The following is a 21,086-nucleotide window of genomic DNA, read 5'->3' on the forward strand; positions in this document are numbered from 1 at the left end:
GCACCACCCTGAGCCCTCAGCACGGGGTGCGGACAAAACCGAAAATTCTTTGGAGCAGGCACTCAAATAAATGCAATCTCCCGCCTGAGACTGTGGACACAATAAACGGTTTCACTTTGATTCAACTGCCCGGTGGAAACTTGCCTTTATTTGAGTGTCTGCTTCAAAGAATTTTTGGTTAAGGGCTTAACTATCACATGAGTTGGTGCAGCAAAGGTTTGAGAGCACCATCTTCTGCTGAGAAACTGCATTGCGCTTTACACCATTACTTCTATTCAATTCTCTTTATCCACTGTTTGCATGACCACAGTTACTATACCAAGTAACTGCACATCAGAATTCCACATTTTAAAACGTTTCTATTATTATATTAACATTTTTTAAATATATTTAAATTGTCATGGGGACCAGGTGTGCTAGTTGGCATAGAGATTGTTTTGATTTGGTAACGACTGACTGAGGACACTGTTTTAATTGAACTCTCCCTTTGTGCTGTGTAAATGTCTGTATTTGAGGAAAATAATGTCTGTGCCAGGAAACAAATTACATTCATTTAAGTCTTGTCTTAAATGTATTGCTTTTTTCACTGATTATTTCTCTTTATACTATCCAACTCATTTAATACATGCAGTATATGCAGTAAATAGTGGAGAAATATTTTGATGTTTGATGCAGGGTGGGTGCGGGTCTATAAATAGAGGGGGAACGGGGGGCCGGGTGCAGGTTGTGAGGGGGCGGGTTAGGGTTGGGTGAGGGTCGAGAATTTCTCAATCCGCACACCACTATTGCACAGCTACTATGGTACAAACTCACAGATCATTTTACTGAAAAGTAGACGGTGTAACTATAGAAGAAACAGATCCTGCAACTTCTGGGGGCCCAGATAAGTAGCTGCAATATACATTCAGATAAAATGTCTTCTTCCCAAAGTTTAAGGACCCAATGATCTTGCTGTGGGGCCCAATGATTAGTCATTGTGTTGCTGAAAAGTTCATGTAGGAGATGCTCGTGTAATTTAGAAAATAGATCCCAATATAAATAGCTGATGTTACTCTATAATTAGAAGTTCATATAAATAGTTCAATTAATTAATTTGCTAATTAAGAGTCCGTTCATTGCGGGTCAGTTGAGTCTGGTCCATGTTTAAATTATATCCATCTACCTGCCCCTGTCACACTGTTCTGCCTTGTCATTTCTGAATACCCATGTTACATAGGTTTCTTTGAAAGTAATATACATGCATATAAATACATACATATACATACATACATATATAACCACTCATTAGCAGTTAATATGAATAGTAAAAATAATTAATGTGTTAATAAGTCAGGTTATTGGGGGCAGTGGAATTACATTTTTCTAAATTCATTGGGGGTCAGTGGAGTTTGCCCTAAGTTAAACCAAGACACCAACCTGCCTGTCACACAACTCTGTGCTGTCATTGCTTAAGTATTAATGGCTTGACAAAGGGCCTGCGTAGCCCGAAACGTTGCCTATGGCATTTAAGTAAAGGTTTACAAATTTTCAAAAATACCGGAGTGCTGCTGCTTTATTTACTACATGTATACTTTGCCCTGGCAGGGGGTACGGCGTGCACCCGGGGCTGCAAAGAGCTTAATCCGCTTTTGAAGCACACCTTATCTACATTTACTTGTTCCTTTGAAACTAACACAAGTTTTAGCACAAGTTACATATACAGAATTGCGCAAGGGGGCCCAACAGTCTTGCTGCGGAACCCAATATCTAGTCCTTCCACTGCTAAAAAGTTCATGTATGAGATGCTCATACAATTCAATAAATACAGTATATCCCAATACAAACAGCATTTGTTAATGAAATAGCTAATTAGTGTGCTAATAAGTCAGTCGGTTCATTGAGGGTCAGTGGAATTTACCTTAAAGGGATACTGTCATGGGAAAAAGATTTATTTCCTGAATGAATCAGTTAATAGTGCTGCTCCAGCAGAATTCTACACTGAAATCCATTTCTCAAAAGAGCAAACAAATTTTTTTATATTCAATTTTGAAATCTGACATGGGGCTAGACATATTGTCAATTTCCCGGCTGCCCCAAGTCATGTGACTTGTGCTCTGATAAACTTCAATCACTCTTTACTGCTGTACTGCAAGTTAGAGTGATATCACCCCCTTCCCTTTCCCCCCCCCAGCAGCCAAACAGAAGAACAATGGGAAGGTAACCAGATAGCAGCTCCCTAACACCAGATAACAGCTGCCTGGTAGATCTAAGAACAGCACTCAATAGTAAAAACCCATGTTCCTCTGAGACACATTCAGTTACATTGAGAAGGAAAAACAGCAGCCTGCCAGAAAGCATTTCTCTCCTAAAGTGCAGGCACAAGTCACATGACTGGGGGCAGCTGGGAAATTGAAAAAACGTCTAGCCCCATGTCAGATTTCAAAATTGAATATAAAAAAATCTGTTTGCTCTTTTGAGAAATGGATTTCAGTGCAGAATTCTGCTGAAGTAGAACTATTATCTTATGCGTTTTGAAAATAACATGATTTCCGATGACAGGATCCCTGTAAGTCTTTTCATTCATTGGTGGTCAGTGGAATATTCCCACAGCCTGCCCTTGTTAAGCTTCTTTGCATCATTGCTTGATATGCAAGTCACTTAAGCTTCTATGTAAGTTACGTAAGTTTCTAGGCAAGTCAGGGCAATTTTTTCAGAAGATACGTAAATTGTGTACATTTAACTAAACTTTATACTTAATTCACAAAATGTTTTTAACTTTCCACTTCCACTTCCACTAGATGCAGATTTCACCATTCTATTATCAGGAAACACAATATACAGAAAACTTAGAATGGAGGGCCTTCTCCAATACAGCCCTTTTTTAAAAAAAAAAAAAATTTTTAAAAATGATTTCCTTTTCTGTATAATAGTAAAACAGTACAGTTCTAATGGGTTAAAAGTATACTTGGATTGCATACCTGTACTTAGTTTGTGTAGTTTAAGTACTACTCAAATCTATTAGTCCAACCGAATATCTACACTACACTTTTTGTCCAGCCCTGTTTTATTAAAGGGATACTGTCATGGGAAAAAAAAAATTTTTCAAAATGAATCAGTTAATAGTGCTGCTCCAGCAGAATTCTGCATTGAAATCCATTTCTCAAAAGAGCAAACAGATTTTTTTATATTCAATTTTGAAATCTGACATGGGGCTAGACATTTTGTCCATTTCCCAGCTGCCCGATGTCATGTGACTTGTGCCTGCACTTCAGGAGAGAAATGCTTTCTGGCAGGCTGCTGTTTTTCCTTCTCAATGTAACTGAATGTGTCCCAGTGGGACATGGGTTTTTACTATTGAGTGTTGTTCTTAGATCTACCAGGCAGCTGTTATCTTGTGTTAGTGAGCTGTTATCTGGTTACCTTCCCATTGTTCTTTTGTTTGGCTGCTGGGGGGGGGAAAGGGAGGGGGTGATATTACTCCAACTTGCAGTACAGCAGTAAAGAGTGATTGAAGTTTATCAGAGCACAAGTCACATGACATGGGGCAGCTGGGAAATTGACAAAATGTCTAGCCCCATGTCAGATTTCAAAATTGAATATAAAAAAATCTGTTTGCTCTTTTGAGAAATGGATTTCAGTGCAGAATTCTGCTGGAGCAGCACTATTAACTGATTCATTTTGGAAAAATTTTTTTTTCCCATGACAGTATCCCTTTAAGAAACATTTTTCCTTGATCTGCAATTAAAACATATTGGGCGAGATTTAATTCAGTGAGAAAAAGTTATCTCATGGTTTATCCCGGGAAAAGTCATGGACGAGATTCAATTCATGGATATAAAAGCTTTTCTCCAAATTCAGTTCCAGTTTTTTCCACAGACTTCATTAGAGTTTTTCATGTAAAAAATTGTGAAATAAGTTTTACTGAATTGAATTGCATCTCAAATTGAATCTCATCCATGACTTTTCACATGATAAACCCTTTTATTAATTGGGGTAAAATGAGACTGCATTTTTCCCCAATGAGTAAATCTTCAACATAGTTCTTTTAACTCAGGCCTCTTTTTGCTTGTCCATCATTTCTAACTGGAATTTTTACTCTTTCCTTCTGCAGCACCCATAACATCCTAGATACATTATCTTCCAAGTGAAACTAAATATTCTACCCAAACCTCTAGCACAAGAGGGAGTGTTGTCCCTTCCTATGCAAAAGGCCTATAAATCAGTAGTGAGTCAATTAAATATATTTGATAACAATCTGTATGACTGTTCTGAAAATGTAAGAGGTTGGAGTGAGAACAACCTTTATTTGTTTAGATATATTGCCAACTGTCAGTTTTTATTCCACACCCTTCTCTTGATCACTAACTGCTGACTTTTGCAGGTTAGGTCACCCAAAATGTTACCTCAGTAGCTTATAATTATGGTAATCATGCATCATCCCCATAAAAAAATGTTGATATACTTGATATCAAATTTGTTTCAATTGTTTTCTCTATTGACATAATACAGGGCAATAAATGAATGGAACATGTACACAGGGCGACACAGCACGTAGGTTAAATCAGTGTCACCTTAGAATCATGAACATAATTGTGTGTTAAATAACTGTGTATATACTTTTACCTCTTGGCACATCAATAACTAAAAATATGGTGCAGTGTTGAACCCATTAAACTCCATACACAACAAGATTCTGCATTCTTTTGCTCATCTATGCACAATGCACTATAAACCCTTTACCTAACACCTTACCTGACCCATTCTTAAGTGCAGTGCTCCTGTTGGGTCTACAGTATGTTGTGCTCCATGTAACATGTGTTGCCCATATTTCATCCTTCCTTTAGATGAGCTCATTCGTCTGTCTAATACTAACTTGTATTATATATATATATATATATATATATATATATATATATATATATATATATATATATATATATATAACCAAAGGAATGGTGCACTCCGTAGACAAAATTAATACCTGGGTGCCAGCATGGGAAATAAGCAGTGAAAAAGGATTGCGGCACTCACAGGGTTTTAGTGAAAAAACAAAAAATGTTTTATTATTAAGCCTCAACGTTTCGATCCCCCCACAGGGATCTTCGTCTCCTGACGAAGATCCCTGTGGGGGATCGAAACGTTGAGGCTTAATAATAAAACATTTTTTGTTTTTTCACTAAAACCCTGTGAGTGCCGCAATCCTTTTTCACTATATATATATATATATATATATATATATATATATATATATATATATATATATATATTGTATATTTATCTCAGTATCTTTTTGCTTGTAGTCTCCATTTGACATTTGACAAAGATCTACACCTCTAGAAAGCTGAACACTTTTGCAAAGGTGTCTCTTTCATTAAGACAAAGATTTTTTTTTCATAAGCTAGAATATGTGATCTCTCATTGAATAAATGAACTCACCTAATAATTAACCCACCCTTTCAAGGAAAAGTCAACAGGATTTTCTAAATCTTGCTTATATTAAGTCATAATATCACCTCAACTATGGATTTAGGTATAAGGCACCCAGATAAGCAATTTCGATTATAACGGCTTATCAGTTATACTAACTAAATGTCCTATGAGGTCTAATGAGGCCCTAAAATCATCTTGCTGAGGGCTCCAGTAGTTTCTAGTAATACCACTGGCTATAACACTTGCTATTGGTTTGCAGTACCAGCTCAGAGATTCAGCAGTCCTGTATGAGGTACACTAGATTTGGTCACTGTAGTGGCTCCCTGAATCTGAGCTGCCAAATAGTAATTAGCAAGCTAACCTGGAATGTTAAAGTATATTGTATAAGCACTTTGGTGATTAATTGCCATCAGAAGTTGATCAATTAGCAGCTTCATTCCAGGATCCCTCATACTTACCATTCACATAGAAAAATGCAATAAAATTTCCAAAGAGAATACATACATACAGTACATACATACATACATACATAAAAAATTGCATGTTGCAGTGTAATATTCTTCATTAGAATTTTATTGCATTGTGAATATTAATTGTGCACAGTATCGGACTGGGACACCAGGGGCCCACCAAAAACCCTTAGACCAGGAGCCCACCCAAAAACCTTTAGACCAGGGGCCCACGCAAAGTATTATTTTCTTCCTTTACTTACTCAACCTCTATTCTCCTATTCTCTTTTCTATACATATTATAACCTATTATTCCATCTATTTAGCCTCTTTATTCTCATAGAAATAGGGAATGGCCATGAAATAAGCCAAATGTTTAGAAGCAGGAGGGCCCACTGACACCTTGGCCCACCGGGAGTTTTCCTGGTATTCTGGTGGGCCAGTCCGACACTGATTGCGCATTGTAAACCTTTAACACCTGCTTGAAGGTAGTGTAAACTTTTGGAGCAAATGTAACAACATTTTCATTAAAAAGTTTCACTATATACATTGCACACTGGTACAAACTATAACATTTGCAATCTCTATTTTACTTTCATGTGAGGGGCAAAGTGTTCGCAAAGGCAAAATTGTTCACTTTGCGAACATTTATTTAGATTGCAAACAAATTGCAAATGATTGCTGTATTAGCGATCAATATTACATCCCCCCTTGTGTCCCAATAAGTCTTTCCAGCTTGAAATTTCATTTGATTTCTGGTACATATATGCTGGCCTAATAGTCCCAGCTCATATCTATGCACTATAAATTTTGATCAGTTTGTCTGTTAAGACAAATTTTAAAATTTAACTTTCAATGCACCATGTCAGACAATGCAAAAATGAATAGGCGCTGCAACTCTTCACTTTCTGCTGTTCCAATCTTTTCTGCTCTCTAGATACAAAACGCGTTAGGACATTTGATTTAAACCTATGAAATAAAGATCAAGGCATTTTATCCAATCTGGTGTGTCCCAGGAGTGTGTGCCTATTCATCCATTTCGTTGTATCTCACCCCAAGATACGGGTTCGGGGCGTTGCACCCTGGCCACCTTTTTTCATCGGTGAGTGCGAAACAACACTTATAGTGCTTGAACTTGCAGATAATGCTACACCCTTAAGAGACAGACCTGGGACCACACACCCTGGTCAATTTACATGTCGGATGAGCTTTGTATTTTTATTTGAAATTGGGAATATCTGCTGTTTGGATAGAGCCGCGTTTTTATTTATTTTTTCTGTCTGTGGTTGAACAAAGTCTGTTCAATACTCTGTGGTCCATATTTGTCTAGAAAAAATATTAGTGCATACCTGTTGAAATGAAATCCAGTATAGTTAAACCTTTTATAAATTAAAAAATGATCAATCGATGATAAATACATAAATAAATCTAAAATGTCCTCTTCACATGTCCTTTATGAGTTGACTGAATGGGTGCACTTTTTACTTGCATAAAAAGGGGTCCATCTGATAAACAGCTCTTAATCAAGTACATGTGATCAACTGCAGGAGGCCTGAATTGTAACTAGTCACAAAGGAATACTTTGCCTGGGACTTTTGATGACCAAGAATTAGAATTATACATGTTAAAAGATTTAACAACCCAATTGCACTAAAGGAGAGTCAGGCACTGCCTTGTACAGCGTAGTGCCCTCACCCATTGACTTCTACAATTTATTACAGAACATACAACCTTGATATATTATCGCACAACTACTAGTTTTCCATTATCTAAATATCTGATTGCCTCCATCAAGAAAAAAATTACACTGATGTCTTAGCCTAGCAACCAACCTGATGGTGATGCTCAAACATAAACATCTTAACATAATCCTCTCTTAATAACACAGCTACCTTTAAATGAGTGACACATCACTGAATAATGTGTATATCACTGAATAAAAAACACACACGAGCATTGATCACTACAAAGCTGAATTAATGTGAAATTACAATAAAGAAGATACACCCATTTTAACATATAAATAAAATAATGTATTGAAATTTAAACGCTTAATTATAGGTGTTTTACAAAGAACAAATCGATTCCTTAAAAAGCCTTGCCAAAAAAAATGCACGACTTCAATATAAAAGTAGTGCTATCAATAGCTTCCACACCAGTTCTCCACTCTTAAAACAGATTATACATAGTACAGATATGTCTGGAACTAAGGGAGGAAGTGGCATCATTGGTGGTGGCGGCTGTGGTGTGAGCAGTGGTGGAGGTAGTGGTGGAACTGGCTGTGGTGGCACTGGATCAGTATCTGCCCAATGTGGAACTACTGGCAGTAAGTATTCTGTGATACATATTAGTAAGATCCCATAATCTTGGAACTAATTATATTATTTGTGAACAGAGGCCAACATTTAGATGCTAATGTGAAGGTTTGTCATTTAAGAAACACTAACTTAATTTTTCAACAACTTAAAATGAAATGATGTATTTGTTTGCACCTGCATTCACATAATGTAGTATACTCTTTGATTTAGGCCTCTTCTGGCAGCTGATACATCAAAATGCATTTTTCTTCTTATTAAATGAAAAGTAAATATTACTTTTTAACATATATATTTTCTCATTTAAATATATTCATGCTTTTGGAGATATTTTAATGTGGTGTTTTAGTAAGTTGGTGACAGTGTTCTTTTATTAGCAAACTTTGACCTCTTTGATGTTCTTCCTGAATAACAGGAAGAAAAGAATAGAGTGATGTAAATACCATTTTACAATGAAAATGTTAAAAGTTTCAAAAGTATTATAATGTTTTACAAGCTTATAATTAATTAATAAGGTATTGATGTCCTATAGTTTAATTGAATTATTGTGATCTCCTTGCTCTGCTATCTAAAATGACTTCAGAGTACATATTAATGATGCACATAAAAGGTTTGATGAAGAAGTTATATGTTCAAAACACATTCCACTATTAATGCATGAAAAAGATAGAAAAGGTTCTTTCAATATGTGAATTCATTTTTCATCTCCTCAAATGATGTTTACATATTTTCACCTTACAAAGATCATATAGTAATGCAAGGATGTATTAATAAAAGTCCATTGAAAATTAACTTTAAAACAACATTTTATAAAGAAGGGGAAGCATTTAACCTGCAACAATGCTTTTAACAGCATGCATTTTCTCTTTTCACAGCAAATATACCAATACAACAATGCCAGGGCACAAGCACTGTCCAACAAACAAGCACAGGTAAGAAGATGTTATTTGGTGTACAGCACATAGATTGCTACAGACAAATAAGCATTGTATATATACATTACTCTTGTAACATACAGTACATTCTTATTAATTATCTCTCTGTACTTAAAGTGTACATGTTTTGGGAAGTACATACTGTAATACAGTTACATGACATTACAAATAGGAGCGTATAGGGCTTTCAGATTACCTTCATCATCAACGCACTTCTTTTTGTATAATGTGGTCTGAAACAATAGCAAATATGCTTATAAGAGGCATTCAAAGATACTTTTAAATCACAACCTGGAAAACACAGGGTTTTATTTCTACTGGAAATTTATTTAACTGGAGTATGGGGTCTTTTCTTTCAAAACCTTCCTCAGATAAGATTTAACATATTTTATCAAAGCAGAGGAGCGGAGACATTTTTACAAAAATACTTTATCATCTCCACTCTTCTGAACTGCATTTTCCTGCATTGATCTAGGATAAAGTTAACAGCTCAATTAAAATAAAAATTAAAATATAAATCATTAAAATCCAGGATACTTGCAAAACCAGACTTTTCTAGAAACCAGGTTTTCACATGATCTTCTGACCATAGCACATAACATTTCTCTGTAGGCATATTACAGCTGTAGAGAAACAGCTAGTATATTCCACCTTTATGGATCCTATTCATACATATTCAGTGTTCATGTTTGGCCCCAAAACATTCAAATGTGTTATACTTCCAAATGTTACCTGTCACTAATCTCTTTCACCAGATAAAGGTTAATTAACTGAAGCTAAATCTGCAATATGTTTTAATGTATATATTGTTGGTTAATTCTTTTGACTGATGTAAACAATAATTAAATGTATTCACTGACTTTACCTGATCTGCTTGCTCTCTTTTACACTCTCCAGTGGCTAGTTTTACCTCGATGCATGTTGTCAAATGTACCCACAATTTACTGTTTTACTGTTGGATACATATATGAAGAAGAGACAGATTGGTGTAGTCATCTTTTTATGATATGGTAGAGTAACCATATACAGTATGAATCAAGCTAAATCAGCATATGTGAATTTTTATTGTTTCTCTTAAAATTGTATAAATTCTTAAACTCATGTTTATTGATATTATAGGCACAGGCACAGCTAACCCCTGTCTAGGCCAAGGTGGTAACACTGGTGGAGGTTGTCTCAGTGGAGGTGGTTCAGGAGGCTGTGGAGGCCAGACTGGTGGAGGTTCAGCCAAAAAGTGATATGGAGAAAAAAAACCTCTGAAAATATCTGCTCAATAAACATGGAAAAATGAATCAATAAAATCCAATATCTACACAAATTCTTACTTTACTGTCAAACATTAATTATTTTGATTAAACAATGATTTGATTAAATGAATTCAAATTAAAGTAGATGCCTTGAGTGTTGTGTTAATTCCATAGCATATTTCTATACATTTGATGGAGTCATGTTCAAGAAGCCACTATGTTTGTACCATCCAAAACTATGAGCAACCGAAAACATCAAGACAAGGAGTTGTACTACAAAGTTAATTAGTTTGTAGCAGGGCACATTCATACAAATACTTCCAATTTAAACTTATCTTAAGATACTATAAACATTTGATACATGCTGCAAATATGCATGCAAACAGCATACAGTATAATGAGAAGAACAAATTGCTATGCAGATTTCTCAGTCTTCTTAAAATATACATTACATTATACAGGAATTGAGCAGGCAAACCAAAATTTCACTATTTGGGGCTGCATTCCCATAGGCACAGAACAAAGTAGACCTTTGATTAATTGGGCAAATAGATTGATATGCATAAATGGGTTAACATGCAAGCCCCTTACATGGTGGGCAGAGTTTTTATCTGCCAAAGTGCAATTACATAGTTACATAGTTAAATCGGGTTGAAAAAAGGCCAATGTCCATCAGTTCAACAATTCCACATGACCTCCAGCATCCATAGATACACACACTCTCACCAACCCCTCAATACCCTCACATAAATTATATATAACCTTATCTATACTAACTATAGCTTTTAGTATCACAATATCCATGAATATAATGCTTGTCCAAGAAATCATTGAAGTCACTCTCAAAAGCATTAACAGAATCAGTCGTCACAACATCATACGGCAATGCATTCCACAAAACAAACTCAACAAATGGACGGCACTTCTGGACAAAGGTTTATTGGCAGGCTGCTGAAAAATGCCTTTCCACAACCTCAATTCCCTTACTGTGAAGAACCACCTACGCTGCTTCAAATGAAAGTTCTTTTCCTCTAGTCTAAAGGGGTGGCCTCTGGTACGGTGATCCACTTTATGGGTAAAAAGGTCCCTGCTATTTGTCTACAATGTCCTCTAATGTACTTGTAAAGTGTAATCACGTCCCCTCGCAAGCCTCTTTTTTCCAGAGAAATCAGTCCCAACCGTGACAGTCTACCATCAAAATTAAAATCTTCCATCCCTCTAACCAGTTTGGTTGCACGCCTCCGCCCTATCTCCAGCTCATTGTCCTCCCTCTTGAGGACTGTAGCCCAAAACTGCACTGCATGCTCCAGGTGAGGCCTTACCAGAGACCTATAAAGAAGCAAAATTATGTTTTCATCCCTAGAGTTTATGCTTTTTTTTATGCAAGACAGTACTATATTTGCTTTAGTGGCTACAGAATGACACTGCCAAGAGTTAGGCAACTTGTTATCTACAAAAACCTCTACATCCTTCTCATCTCCTTTAATGAAACTCCCAACACAGTGTATTTAGTGTATATCTTGCATTTATATTATTTTTGCCAAAGTGCATAACCTTGCATTTGTCAACATTGAACCTCATTTACCAGTTTGCTGCCCAGTTTTTCAATTTAGTCAAATCACTTTGCAAAGTGGCAACATCCTGCATAGAACCAATAGTTCTGCACAATTCTTTGTCTGGTGCAACTCTTTGCACTTCATTACACAGGTGCAGGGATTTGCATTCAACAGTTACAGGTGCTAAAAATAAGGGGCAATGTCAATTGTGCCCTCATGAGAGATTGTTACAGGGTACTGCATGTACAGTATGTAGTTTATGATCTGAGGTTTGTACCTTCCAGAGAAACTAATTTATTCACAAAAAATGATAGAGTATAATACACAGTATATTGTATACAATAATATGTAATAAAGTGCAGTACTTTTCCTACGGACCAAGCATACCAGCTAGAATATTAGGATATACTTTTAAAAACTGGGCTTCAAAATTTACATAATAAAAGACAATGAAAAATTTAAGAGACTCAGATCCTGAAGGGGGTACCATTGTTTTTTTTAGAAATATGTGGGCAAATATATCAACTTTACAATTTTTGCTATTCACAGTTAAGTCAAAGTTACTTTTGTTATTTAATGAGTTTTAGAAACAAATATAAACGAAGACTACATCAATGAGCATGGTTATGATGATGTTTGTTTTACCTGTTACATTTCGCACTTGCTTGCATGGCCAGAGAGACCAGATAAATTGCATAGGTGGACATTTATACTTTATTTTAATTAGAGTGCTCAGAGAAATTTTTTTTAGGATGCATGGGTTGGCCTGCTCATTTGTAAAGTCACCTTAAAAGCTGATCTTTGCTTGATTTGCCCAACCAAGTGGAGCCAAGTTGGGCTAATCACATGGAGGCTTTCGTATACCAGCGGAGAGAGGCCTTTCCAGCCTGATACTGTGCTCACTGGCTGTACCAGCCTTTCCAAATGATAGACAAAAAGGAAAGTTCTGACCATCACTGCAGTTAAAACACCATGTGTACATAGACATAAATAAGGGTGATTGTAATGGGTAAATTATAAAATGTTCAGAGTAAAGGGTAACTAATGTCTCACTGCATTTTCAATATACGCTCTCTAAACCTGTTTGTATAAAATATCTATACTACCATAATGAAAGACAAGGATACTGCTTTTTGCCAGAAACAAATTAGAAATTGTAATAAATTGTAACACCAAGAAAAACACATCACAATACCATTAAATATATTTTTAATGGTATATATTAAAATATATTTTTCCAAAGTAAGTATTTTCAGTATTTCAGATGTGGTGACTTTGTAGTGACAAATTCAAGAGGGATCTATAGGGTTAATTTATTAATACCAGGCAGATTTGTACCAGGACAGTAACTCATGGCAACCAATCAGATATTTTGGTTGCTATTGGTTACTGCCCAGGTGCAAATTTGCCCAGTGCCTCACTACGTTTTGCAGTTTAAATTCAGTGTTTGCAGAAATCCATGGAATATGGAGGGTTTAGTAGGAGGAAATATATTACAAGTTAGTTGGGACTATAGCAGAATGACAATAAGGCTCCTCTAAACTTTGAGTTTAAGCTTAATAGCTAGGAGATGTTTGTAAAATTATTTTAGGGCTCCACTAAACTTTGGCAATAAGACATTTTTCATAAAAATTCAGTATACAGTATTAAAGCTAAATATCAGTCAGTGCCCCATTGGGCTCCTTCTGGGTCCTACAGCAGTAAAGGGTCTGCTTTCTCTACAGCTATCTTCCTGCCAGTAGCATTTTATCACTAATTAAACATGAAAAGCAGAACATTATTGAGAATCAGGTTAGACTTTTTAATAGAAAAGTTAATATTTGGTCTCTCAAACAGCAAATCCCCAAAAACTAGAACCTGCTGTTTTGACAAGGCCAGTGAAGGACAATTGTGTGCATTTTAGCCAAATGTGTGTAAGATATGAAAACGTAAGCTTGGAAAACCACCGAGATCTCCCCAATTGCAATTGTGCTAATTGATTAGCATTTAATGTCTCATCTTGCAATCATGCTTCTGTAGCTGAATAGGAAAATGTGACAATCTCAATAAATGAGGACTACCTGTTTCATTATTTCAAAAGTCTCCACATAACATACCAAAATGTAAACAGTACCTCTGCCTATTGAAGGATTTTGCTACTGACAGTATTATTATTATTATTAGACATAACTGGCCATTTGCACCGGTAATTGTTACATTTTATCCATGCCAATCTGGAGATTACTGCTTATTGTCTGGTCATTATAAAAATCACTAGACCATTTTTCAAAACATGCATTATTTTGCAGAGACCGTACTCTATTAACTGATAGAGATGTCTTTCAGCATTATAATCATCTATATTTATTTATCATACAGGATCCTATTCTCTAACATTTTCATTGTAGTGCATGGATTATTCAATACACCATCTGGAGATCAGATTATTATAAAATCATAATCTCAGTCACAAGCCTCTGACTGTTATACAGTATCTCCAGTTATTTTACCATATTCCCTTATTTTGCAATGGAACTTGCTGTATTTATGGTGATGGATCTATGATTTCAAAGCATGTTGCTCTAATGGAATTAATTAGATTTTTTACCTTGAAATTATAATTTACATAGTTATGTGACGATATATACTGCCATTCATTGTTGCTTTAAGAGTTGGCATCTTGTTTTAGTAAAGAACACACTATATAATATAGCCTGATTTAACCCCTTCACTATATTGTGTCAATTCTATCAGATGCAATAATAGTGTAAGAAGGACATACCATTTTAACATTTATACAGTAACAAAATGGTAGTCTATTAAAGGGGTTATTCACCTTGAAGTTAACTTTTAGTATGATGTAGTGAGTGGCATTTGCAATTGGTTTTCATTTTTTATTATTTGTGGTTTTTTAGTTATTTAGCTTTTTATTCAGCAACTCTCTGCAGTTTCAGCGAATTGATTGCTAGGGTTCAGATTTGTACTACAATACATTAGTAGATTTACAGAGCATTTGTTTTTTAGATGGGGTCAGTGACCCCCATTAGAAAGCTGGAGAGAGTCAGAAGAAGGAGGAAAATAATGTATTATTAAATAATGAAGACCAATTGAACAGTTGCTTAGAACTGGCCAATCTATAAGATGCTAAAAGGTGAACCATCCCTTTAACATTGCTTTAAAGAGTTGCATTTACTCCAAAAAAGTTACTAAACATAAAGAAAAATAACATGAAATCAATTTTCTGTTTCTTATTTTTGCCTAATCTATCAATTTGATATATTGTACTAAGAATTTGTGCCACGGTTCACCTATGGTATTTCTAAGAGACTTCTCCAAATATTTTTTCCTTATTACTAGTACAATTAATCTCTTTTAAACTGACTCAGATATTATTAGAATAAAATAACCACACTACTCATCGGTGTTCTGCTGAATTCATAAGGAGGAACACCCTGTTTAAGTTATAAATAACCAAAATAATTGAAAATTGTGCTGAATCACTAACCATCAATTACATCACCCTCATAATAATAATATTTAGGATTTTACATAGATCCCATTGGTCCCTAAAAATATTGAAAGTCAAAATGTGAATAGTATATAAATGCAGTACAATTGATCTCTTTTGGCAGATCTATAGCAACCTACTGCTTCATTTCTTATTCAGTTTGCAGAGAAGTCATGTCTGGTGTAAAGGGTGGTTGTGGTGGAGGAGGCAGTGGATGTGGCAAATCATCAGACCAATACAAAAATACTAATCGTAAGTATGGCTATAACTGTCAGTTAGTTTTATCTGTGAATTCTGAAATGCTAAATGAAAGATGATAGTTATAATTCTATTGGTCTTAATTAAACATATTTTTTTAAAGTTTACAAACAGTCAATGTAATGTTGTGTTTTAAGTTGCTTATGCTGCTATTAGCATATTGGAGGTAATCATGTATTTGGTGTCTACCGAATTTCCTGCACTGCTTTAACAAAGTTGTTAGTCTATTTATAAATTATATCCAATATCCCAAAATGGCAGTATTATTTTAATTCTGTAATGAAGCTGATAAATAAGTACGCCCTTGGAAACGTTCAAAATATAAATAATATGATGTCTAATTAAATAAGAAATACTTTAAAACTGACTTGGTTTGGGTATGATGGCATTGTATGTTCTTCTCTTCTTTTTTTATGGAAATCACACTGAAGAGTTCTATAATAAATTATAGCAATAAAACTGCCATGTTTAATTGAGTGACAGACATACAGACATGTGTCAACACTAGGTTTATATTTTTTCTTCACAGCATGTGCACCTGTTCAGCAATACCAGGGTAACAACATTGTCCAGGGATGCACAGGTAGGAACATTGTTCTGTTTATCCTTTAGCTTTATGGAATTGTAGGGAAGCTTGATAGATCTTGAATGTAGGTTATGCAATGAGTTTTTTTTAGTCCATGTATTTTTTATATACTTGTATTACCATGTACACCATGTATATGTCAAAAATGTGGATTTATATTAAGCATCACATGCTTTATAAATTGGCATTTTTCAGCAGTGAATAGTAATCAAACTAAAAAAACTGATGTTGGGTGTAGGGTCCTGTGAGCAACTTGTATGTACTGTATTTTACAACTGAAAATGTCTTTAGGGTTATAATAAGAATTACGCTTGCCATTTCAATTCAGTCAATGTTATTATAATGTTTGGGTCTGATGTTTAGGCTTGGAAGTAAATATAATCTTAAATGGGAAATAAGACTGCATCCAAGAGCATAGCTAATTTATTTTTTATTTTTTTACTAGGCACTCTTAATCCTTGCCAGCAAGGTCAGGTTGGCCAGATAAGTGGAAGCGGAGGAGCTAATATCAGCCAAATTAGTGGAGGATGCATCGGTGGAAGTGCAGGAGCTAATACCAGCCAGATTAGTGGAGGTTGCACTGGTGGAAGTGGAGCAGGTGACACCAGCCAGATCAGTGGCAGTTGCATCGGTGGAAGTGGAGGATATGGCACCAGCCAGATTAGTGGAAGTGGAGGATATGGCACCAGCCAGATTAGTGGAAGTGGAGGATATGGCACCAGCCAGATTAGTGGAGGTTGCAGCGGTGGAAGTGGAGGAGGTTGCAGCAGCCAGATAAGTGGGAGTGGTGGAAGCTATGGATCAGGCTGTGGAGGAGTAACTGGTGGCCAGAATGGTGGGGGAGGAGCCAAAAAGTGAAGATCGAATTCGAATTGTATAACATACTTGAAAATCTTTGCTAAACCAACATGGTGAAAAGATTGAAAAAAAAAATCTTCAAAGTTTTCATTTTCCTGTTCAACATGCTGTAACCCTATCTTTGAATCTCAATAAACAAGCAGATTAAAGCAACTATGGCATCATAATTAATAAATCATTTCAAGACAACTGTTGCAGACATTTAGCTTCCCTCAACAGATTCAACAGATTCTGCACATGATCCACTAACTTGGACAGATTAAATTATTTTGTAAAAATTCACATCTACAGGAAAAGTAGAGATGTAATCATAAGTACAGTACAATGAACTAAAAAGTCTTATAATAAACATGTTTAGTCAACTTGCTTAAATTACACTCACCGACCTAATACAGACCTATTGCTATATATTATTATATAAGTAAAGTATTTTATCATACGCATCTTATAATTCAGTTAACACAAACTTCAGTCACATGAATTGTTGAAAAATAATATAAAGTCTTAAAGGAGAACTAAAGTTCAACAAAAAATTATGCTAGGAATGCCATACCTTGGTACAAGCCTAAGGCCAACAGAGTAAAGAGTGGTCTGTAGCTGATTTTCCTGCTGTACAGTGTTACTCGTAGGATGGGCTATCATGATAATGTATTACTTTTATACATAAGTAACGACAAGGTCCTCCATTTTGATGAATTAATAATAAACAGTTTGAGTCTGTACTCAAATTAAAACTCATGCTGTAGCAACATTGTGCTTTCTAGGAAACTGATTGTTAAGTACTGTACAAAAATGTGGGTAAAATGGAGCAATACCAAAGAATTCAGGGAGACACCCCTAAATGACCAGTTCTTCTTGTAGTAATGTGTCAACTAGTGAATGAGGGGCTAAGTATCAGAATTTTAAGCGGAGTTTCTCTAGAGGTAGCTAGCAGCCAATAACTCAAAGTTAATTGTCAAAGTTAATTATCAACAGTGTGGAGACTGAAGTGTATTTGTTCACCTTTGAGTTAACTTTTATATGATGTAGAGGGTGATATGCTAAGACAATTTCCAATAAGAATTAGACAACTTATCTACAAAAAACCCTAGATCCTTCTCATCTCCTTTAAGGAAACTCCCAACACACTGCCGTTTAGTGTATAACTTGCATTTATATTATTTTTGCCAAAGTGCATAACCTTGCATTTATCATCATTGAACCTCATTTTCCAGTTTGCTGCCCAAATTTAGTCAAATCACTTTGCAAAGTGGCAACATCCTGCGCAGAACTAATAGTTCTGCACAATTCTTTGTCTGGTGCAACTCTTTGTACATCATTACACAGGTGCAGTGATTTGTATTCAACAGTTACAGGTGCTAAAAATAAGGGGCAATGTCAATTGTGCCCTCATGAGAGATTGTTACAGGGTACTGCATGTACAGTATGTAGTTTATGATCTGCAGTTTGTACCTTCCAGAGAAACTAATTTATTCACAAAAAATGATAGAGAGTATAATACAGAGTATATTGTATAAAATAATAAATTATATTATTAATAGTAATAATATAATTATATAACAATTATATCATTAATAATAGCATTAATAATATTAATACATTGGCGGTAGCACATTTTGCTTACCAACAGGGAAAGTGCAGTACTTTTTCTACGGGCCAAGCATACCGGCTAGGATATTAGGATATACTTTTAAATACTGGGCTTTAAAATTTACATAATAAAAGATGTTGAGATGTGAAAATTTAGACACCCTTACACATTATTGACAGGCACATCCCTAGTAATATGGATGCCCAAGTGGGTCCTTATGGGGATCTTGTGCTTATGTAACCCCTAGACTGTGCGGTAGTATAAAGGTCTTGGGGACCATGAGGTCTGGGTCCATTACTTTAGCCCAACCAAGCAGGCTGGAAGGGAATGGGTAGTGTGATCCTAGGACCAGTGGCCCTAGTAAAGTGATAGCATACTCTTTTATAGATCACTCTAGGAGTGATAGAGAGGTTATTTAGTTGAGCAGCTCAAGGCTCCGCTGAGGATATTAGAGGTATTAAGATTTCAGGGTATTACTGACGCAGAGTAGGGACAAAGTGTTGAGACTAGGGATGATAGGAATTCCCCTAGATGCCAAGTAAAGAGATTCTGAAAACTGGGCAATACCTCTAACAAGCTGCAAACTGATGTGTCCCTGGCCTGCAGGGATTCAGCCTATACTGGTACTGTGAGTATATGCTACCTCTATGCTATCTGTGTTCTAAGCTCCATTGTGGATCTGTGCTATGTAAATAAATACTGTTCTTGGTTAAGCATAAAAGAACCTCTGGCACCCAATTCTTGTGATTTGGCACACGGTTACAGTTGCACTACACCATGCCTCCACCACGCAGCGAGGGCTTACCCCTGTGTAAACAGAATCTTATTGGTGGTTTCACACCACATGAAAGTAGCTAAAACTGATCACCGTACTGTCAGTTTACTGTAGCGCTACAAAGACAATGAAAGATTTGAGAGACATTGGGGCATTAGTATCTGTTTTACTATTTCAGTTGTGAATAAAGATCTAACTCAGATCCTGAAGTGGGTACCATTGTTTTTTAGAAATATGTGGGCAAATATATCAACTTTACAATTTTTGCTATTCGCAGTTCAGTCAAAGTTATTTATGTTATTTAATGAGTTTTAGAAACTGATATAAAAGAAGACTACATCAATAAACTTGGATATGATGATGCTTGTCTAACCTGTTACAGTTCACACTTGTCTGCATGGCCAGAGGGACCAGATAAATTGCATAGGTGGAAATTTATACTTTATTTTAATTAGAGTGCTCAGAGAAAAAATTTTTAAGATGCATGAGTCGGCCTGCTCATTTGTAAAATCATCATAAAAGCAGATCTTTGCTTGATTTGGCCAACCAAGTGGAGAGCCAAGTTGGGCTAATCACATGAAGGTTTGTGCATACCAGCGGAGAGAGGCCTTTCCAGCCTGATACTGTCCTCACTGGCTGTACCAGCCTTTCCAAATGATTGACAGAAAGTAAAGTTCTGACCATCACTGCAGTTAAAACCATGTGTACATAGGCATACATTAGGGTGATTGTAATGGGTAAATTATAAATTGTTCAGAGTAAAGGATAACTAATGTCTCACTGCATTTTCAATATAAGTTCTCTAAACCTTTTTGTACAAAATATCTATACTACCATAATGAAAGACAAGGATACTGCTTTTTGGCAGAAACAAATTAGAAATTGTCATAAATAGTCACACCAAGAAAAACACATCACAATACCATTAAATATAGCAACAGCTTTTTCCAAAGTAAGTATTTTCAGTATTTCAGATGTGGTCACTTTGTAGTGACAAATTCAAGAGGGATCTATAGGGTTCATTTATTAATACCGGGCAGATTTGTACCAGGGCAGTAACTCATGACAACCAATCAGATATTTTGGTTGCTATTGGTTACTGCCCAGGTGCAAATTTGTCCAGTGATAGACCTCACTACGTTTTGCAGATTAGATTCAGTGTTTGCAGAGATCCATAGAATATGGAGGGTTTAGAAGAGGAAAATATATTAGAAGTTAGTGGAACTATAGCAAAATGTCAATAAGGCTCCTCTAAACTTTGAGTACAAGCTCAATAGCTAGGAGATGTTTGTAAAATTATTGTGGGGCTCCATTAAACTTTGGCAATAAGAAATTTTTCATAAAAATTCAGTATATTATAGCTAAATATCAGTCAGAGCCCCATTGGGCTCCTTCTGGGTCCTAAAGCAGTAAAGGGTCTGCTTTCTCTACAGCTATCTTCCTGCCAGTAGCATTTTATCACTAATTAAACATGAAAAGCAGAACATTATTGAGAATCAGGTTAGGTTAATAGAAAAGTTAATATTTGGTCTCTCAAAGAGCAAATCCCCAAAAACTAGAACCTGCTGTTTTGGCAAGGCCAGTGAAGGACAATTTTGTGCATTTTAGCCAAATGTGTGC

General features: G+C 35.7%; 2 protein-coding genes across 2 annotated transcripts; both read left to right on the forward strand.

Moving 5' to 3' along the window:
- The first annotated feature begins 7,996 nt into the window (after nt 1-7,996).
- LOC121395410 (loricrin-like) lies at nt 7,997-10,496 on the forward strand. The gene is made up of 3 exons (XM_041568932.1): nt 7,997-8,184; nt 9,049-9,105; nt 10,228-10,496. The coding sequence occupies exons 1-3, from the start codon at nt 8,055-8,057 to the stop codon at nt 10,344-10,346; spliced, it is 306 nt and encodes a 101-aa protein (XP_041424866.1). The 5' UTR covers nt 7,997-8,054; the 3' UTR covers nt 10,347-10,496.
- A 5,007-nt stretch (nt 10,497-15,503) lies between these two features.
- LOC108695791 (loricrin) lies at nt 15,504-17,253 on the forward strand. The gene is made up of 3 exons (XM_018224757.2): nt 15,504-15,650; nt 16,186-16,239; nt 16,688-17,253. The coding sequence occupies exons 1-3, from the start codon at nt 15,572-15,574 to the stop codon at nt 17,098-17,100; spliced, it is 546 nt and encodes a 181-aa protein (XP_018080246.2). The 5' UTR covers nt 15,504-15,571; the 3' UTR covers nt 17,101-17,253.
- The last annotated feature ends 3,833 nt before the right edge of the window (nt 17,254-21,086 follow it).

Source organism: Xenopus laevis, chromosome 7L, assembly GCF_017654675.1.
Source record: "Xenopus laevis strain J_2021 chromosome 7L, Xenopus_laevis_v10.1, whole genome shotgun sequence".
NCBI classification, from domain to species: domain Eukaryota; kingdom Metazoa; phylum Chordata; class Amphibia; order Anura; family Pipidae; genus Xenopus; species Xenopus laevis.

Excerpts from the sequence above, each read along its gene's own strand:
- LOC121395410 (XM_041568932.1), top strand. The coding sequence starts at position 8,055 with ATGTCTGGAACTAAGGGAGGAAGTGGCATCATTGGTGGTGGCGGCTGT. Across the intron at positions 8,185-9,048 it reads CCAATGTGGAACTACTGGCA|CAAATATACCAATACAACAA; the intron begins GTAAGTATTCTG and ends CTCTTTTCACAG. Across the intron at positions 9,106-10,227 it reads TGTCCAACAAACAAGCACAG|GCACAGGCACAGCTAACCCC; the intron begins GTAAGAAGATGT and ends TTGATATTATAG.
- LOC108695791 (XM_018224757.2), top strand. The coding sequence starts at position 15,572 with ATGTCTGGTGTAAAGGGTGGTTGTGGTGGAGGAGGCAGTGGATGTGGC. Across the intron at positions 15,651-16,185 it reads CCAATACAAAAATACTAATC|CATGTGCACCTGTTCAGCAA; the intron begins GTAAGTATGGCT and ends TTTTCTTCACAG. Across the intron at positions 16,240-16,687 it reads CATTGTCCAGGGATGCACAG|GCACTCTTAATCCTTGCCAG; the intron begins GTAGGAACATTG and ends TTTTTTTACTAG.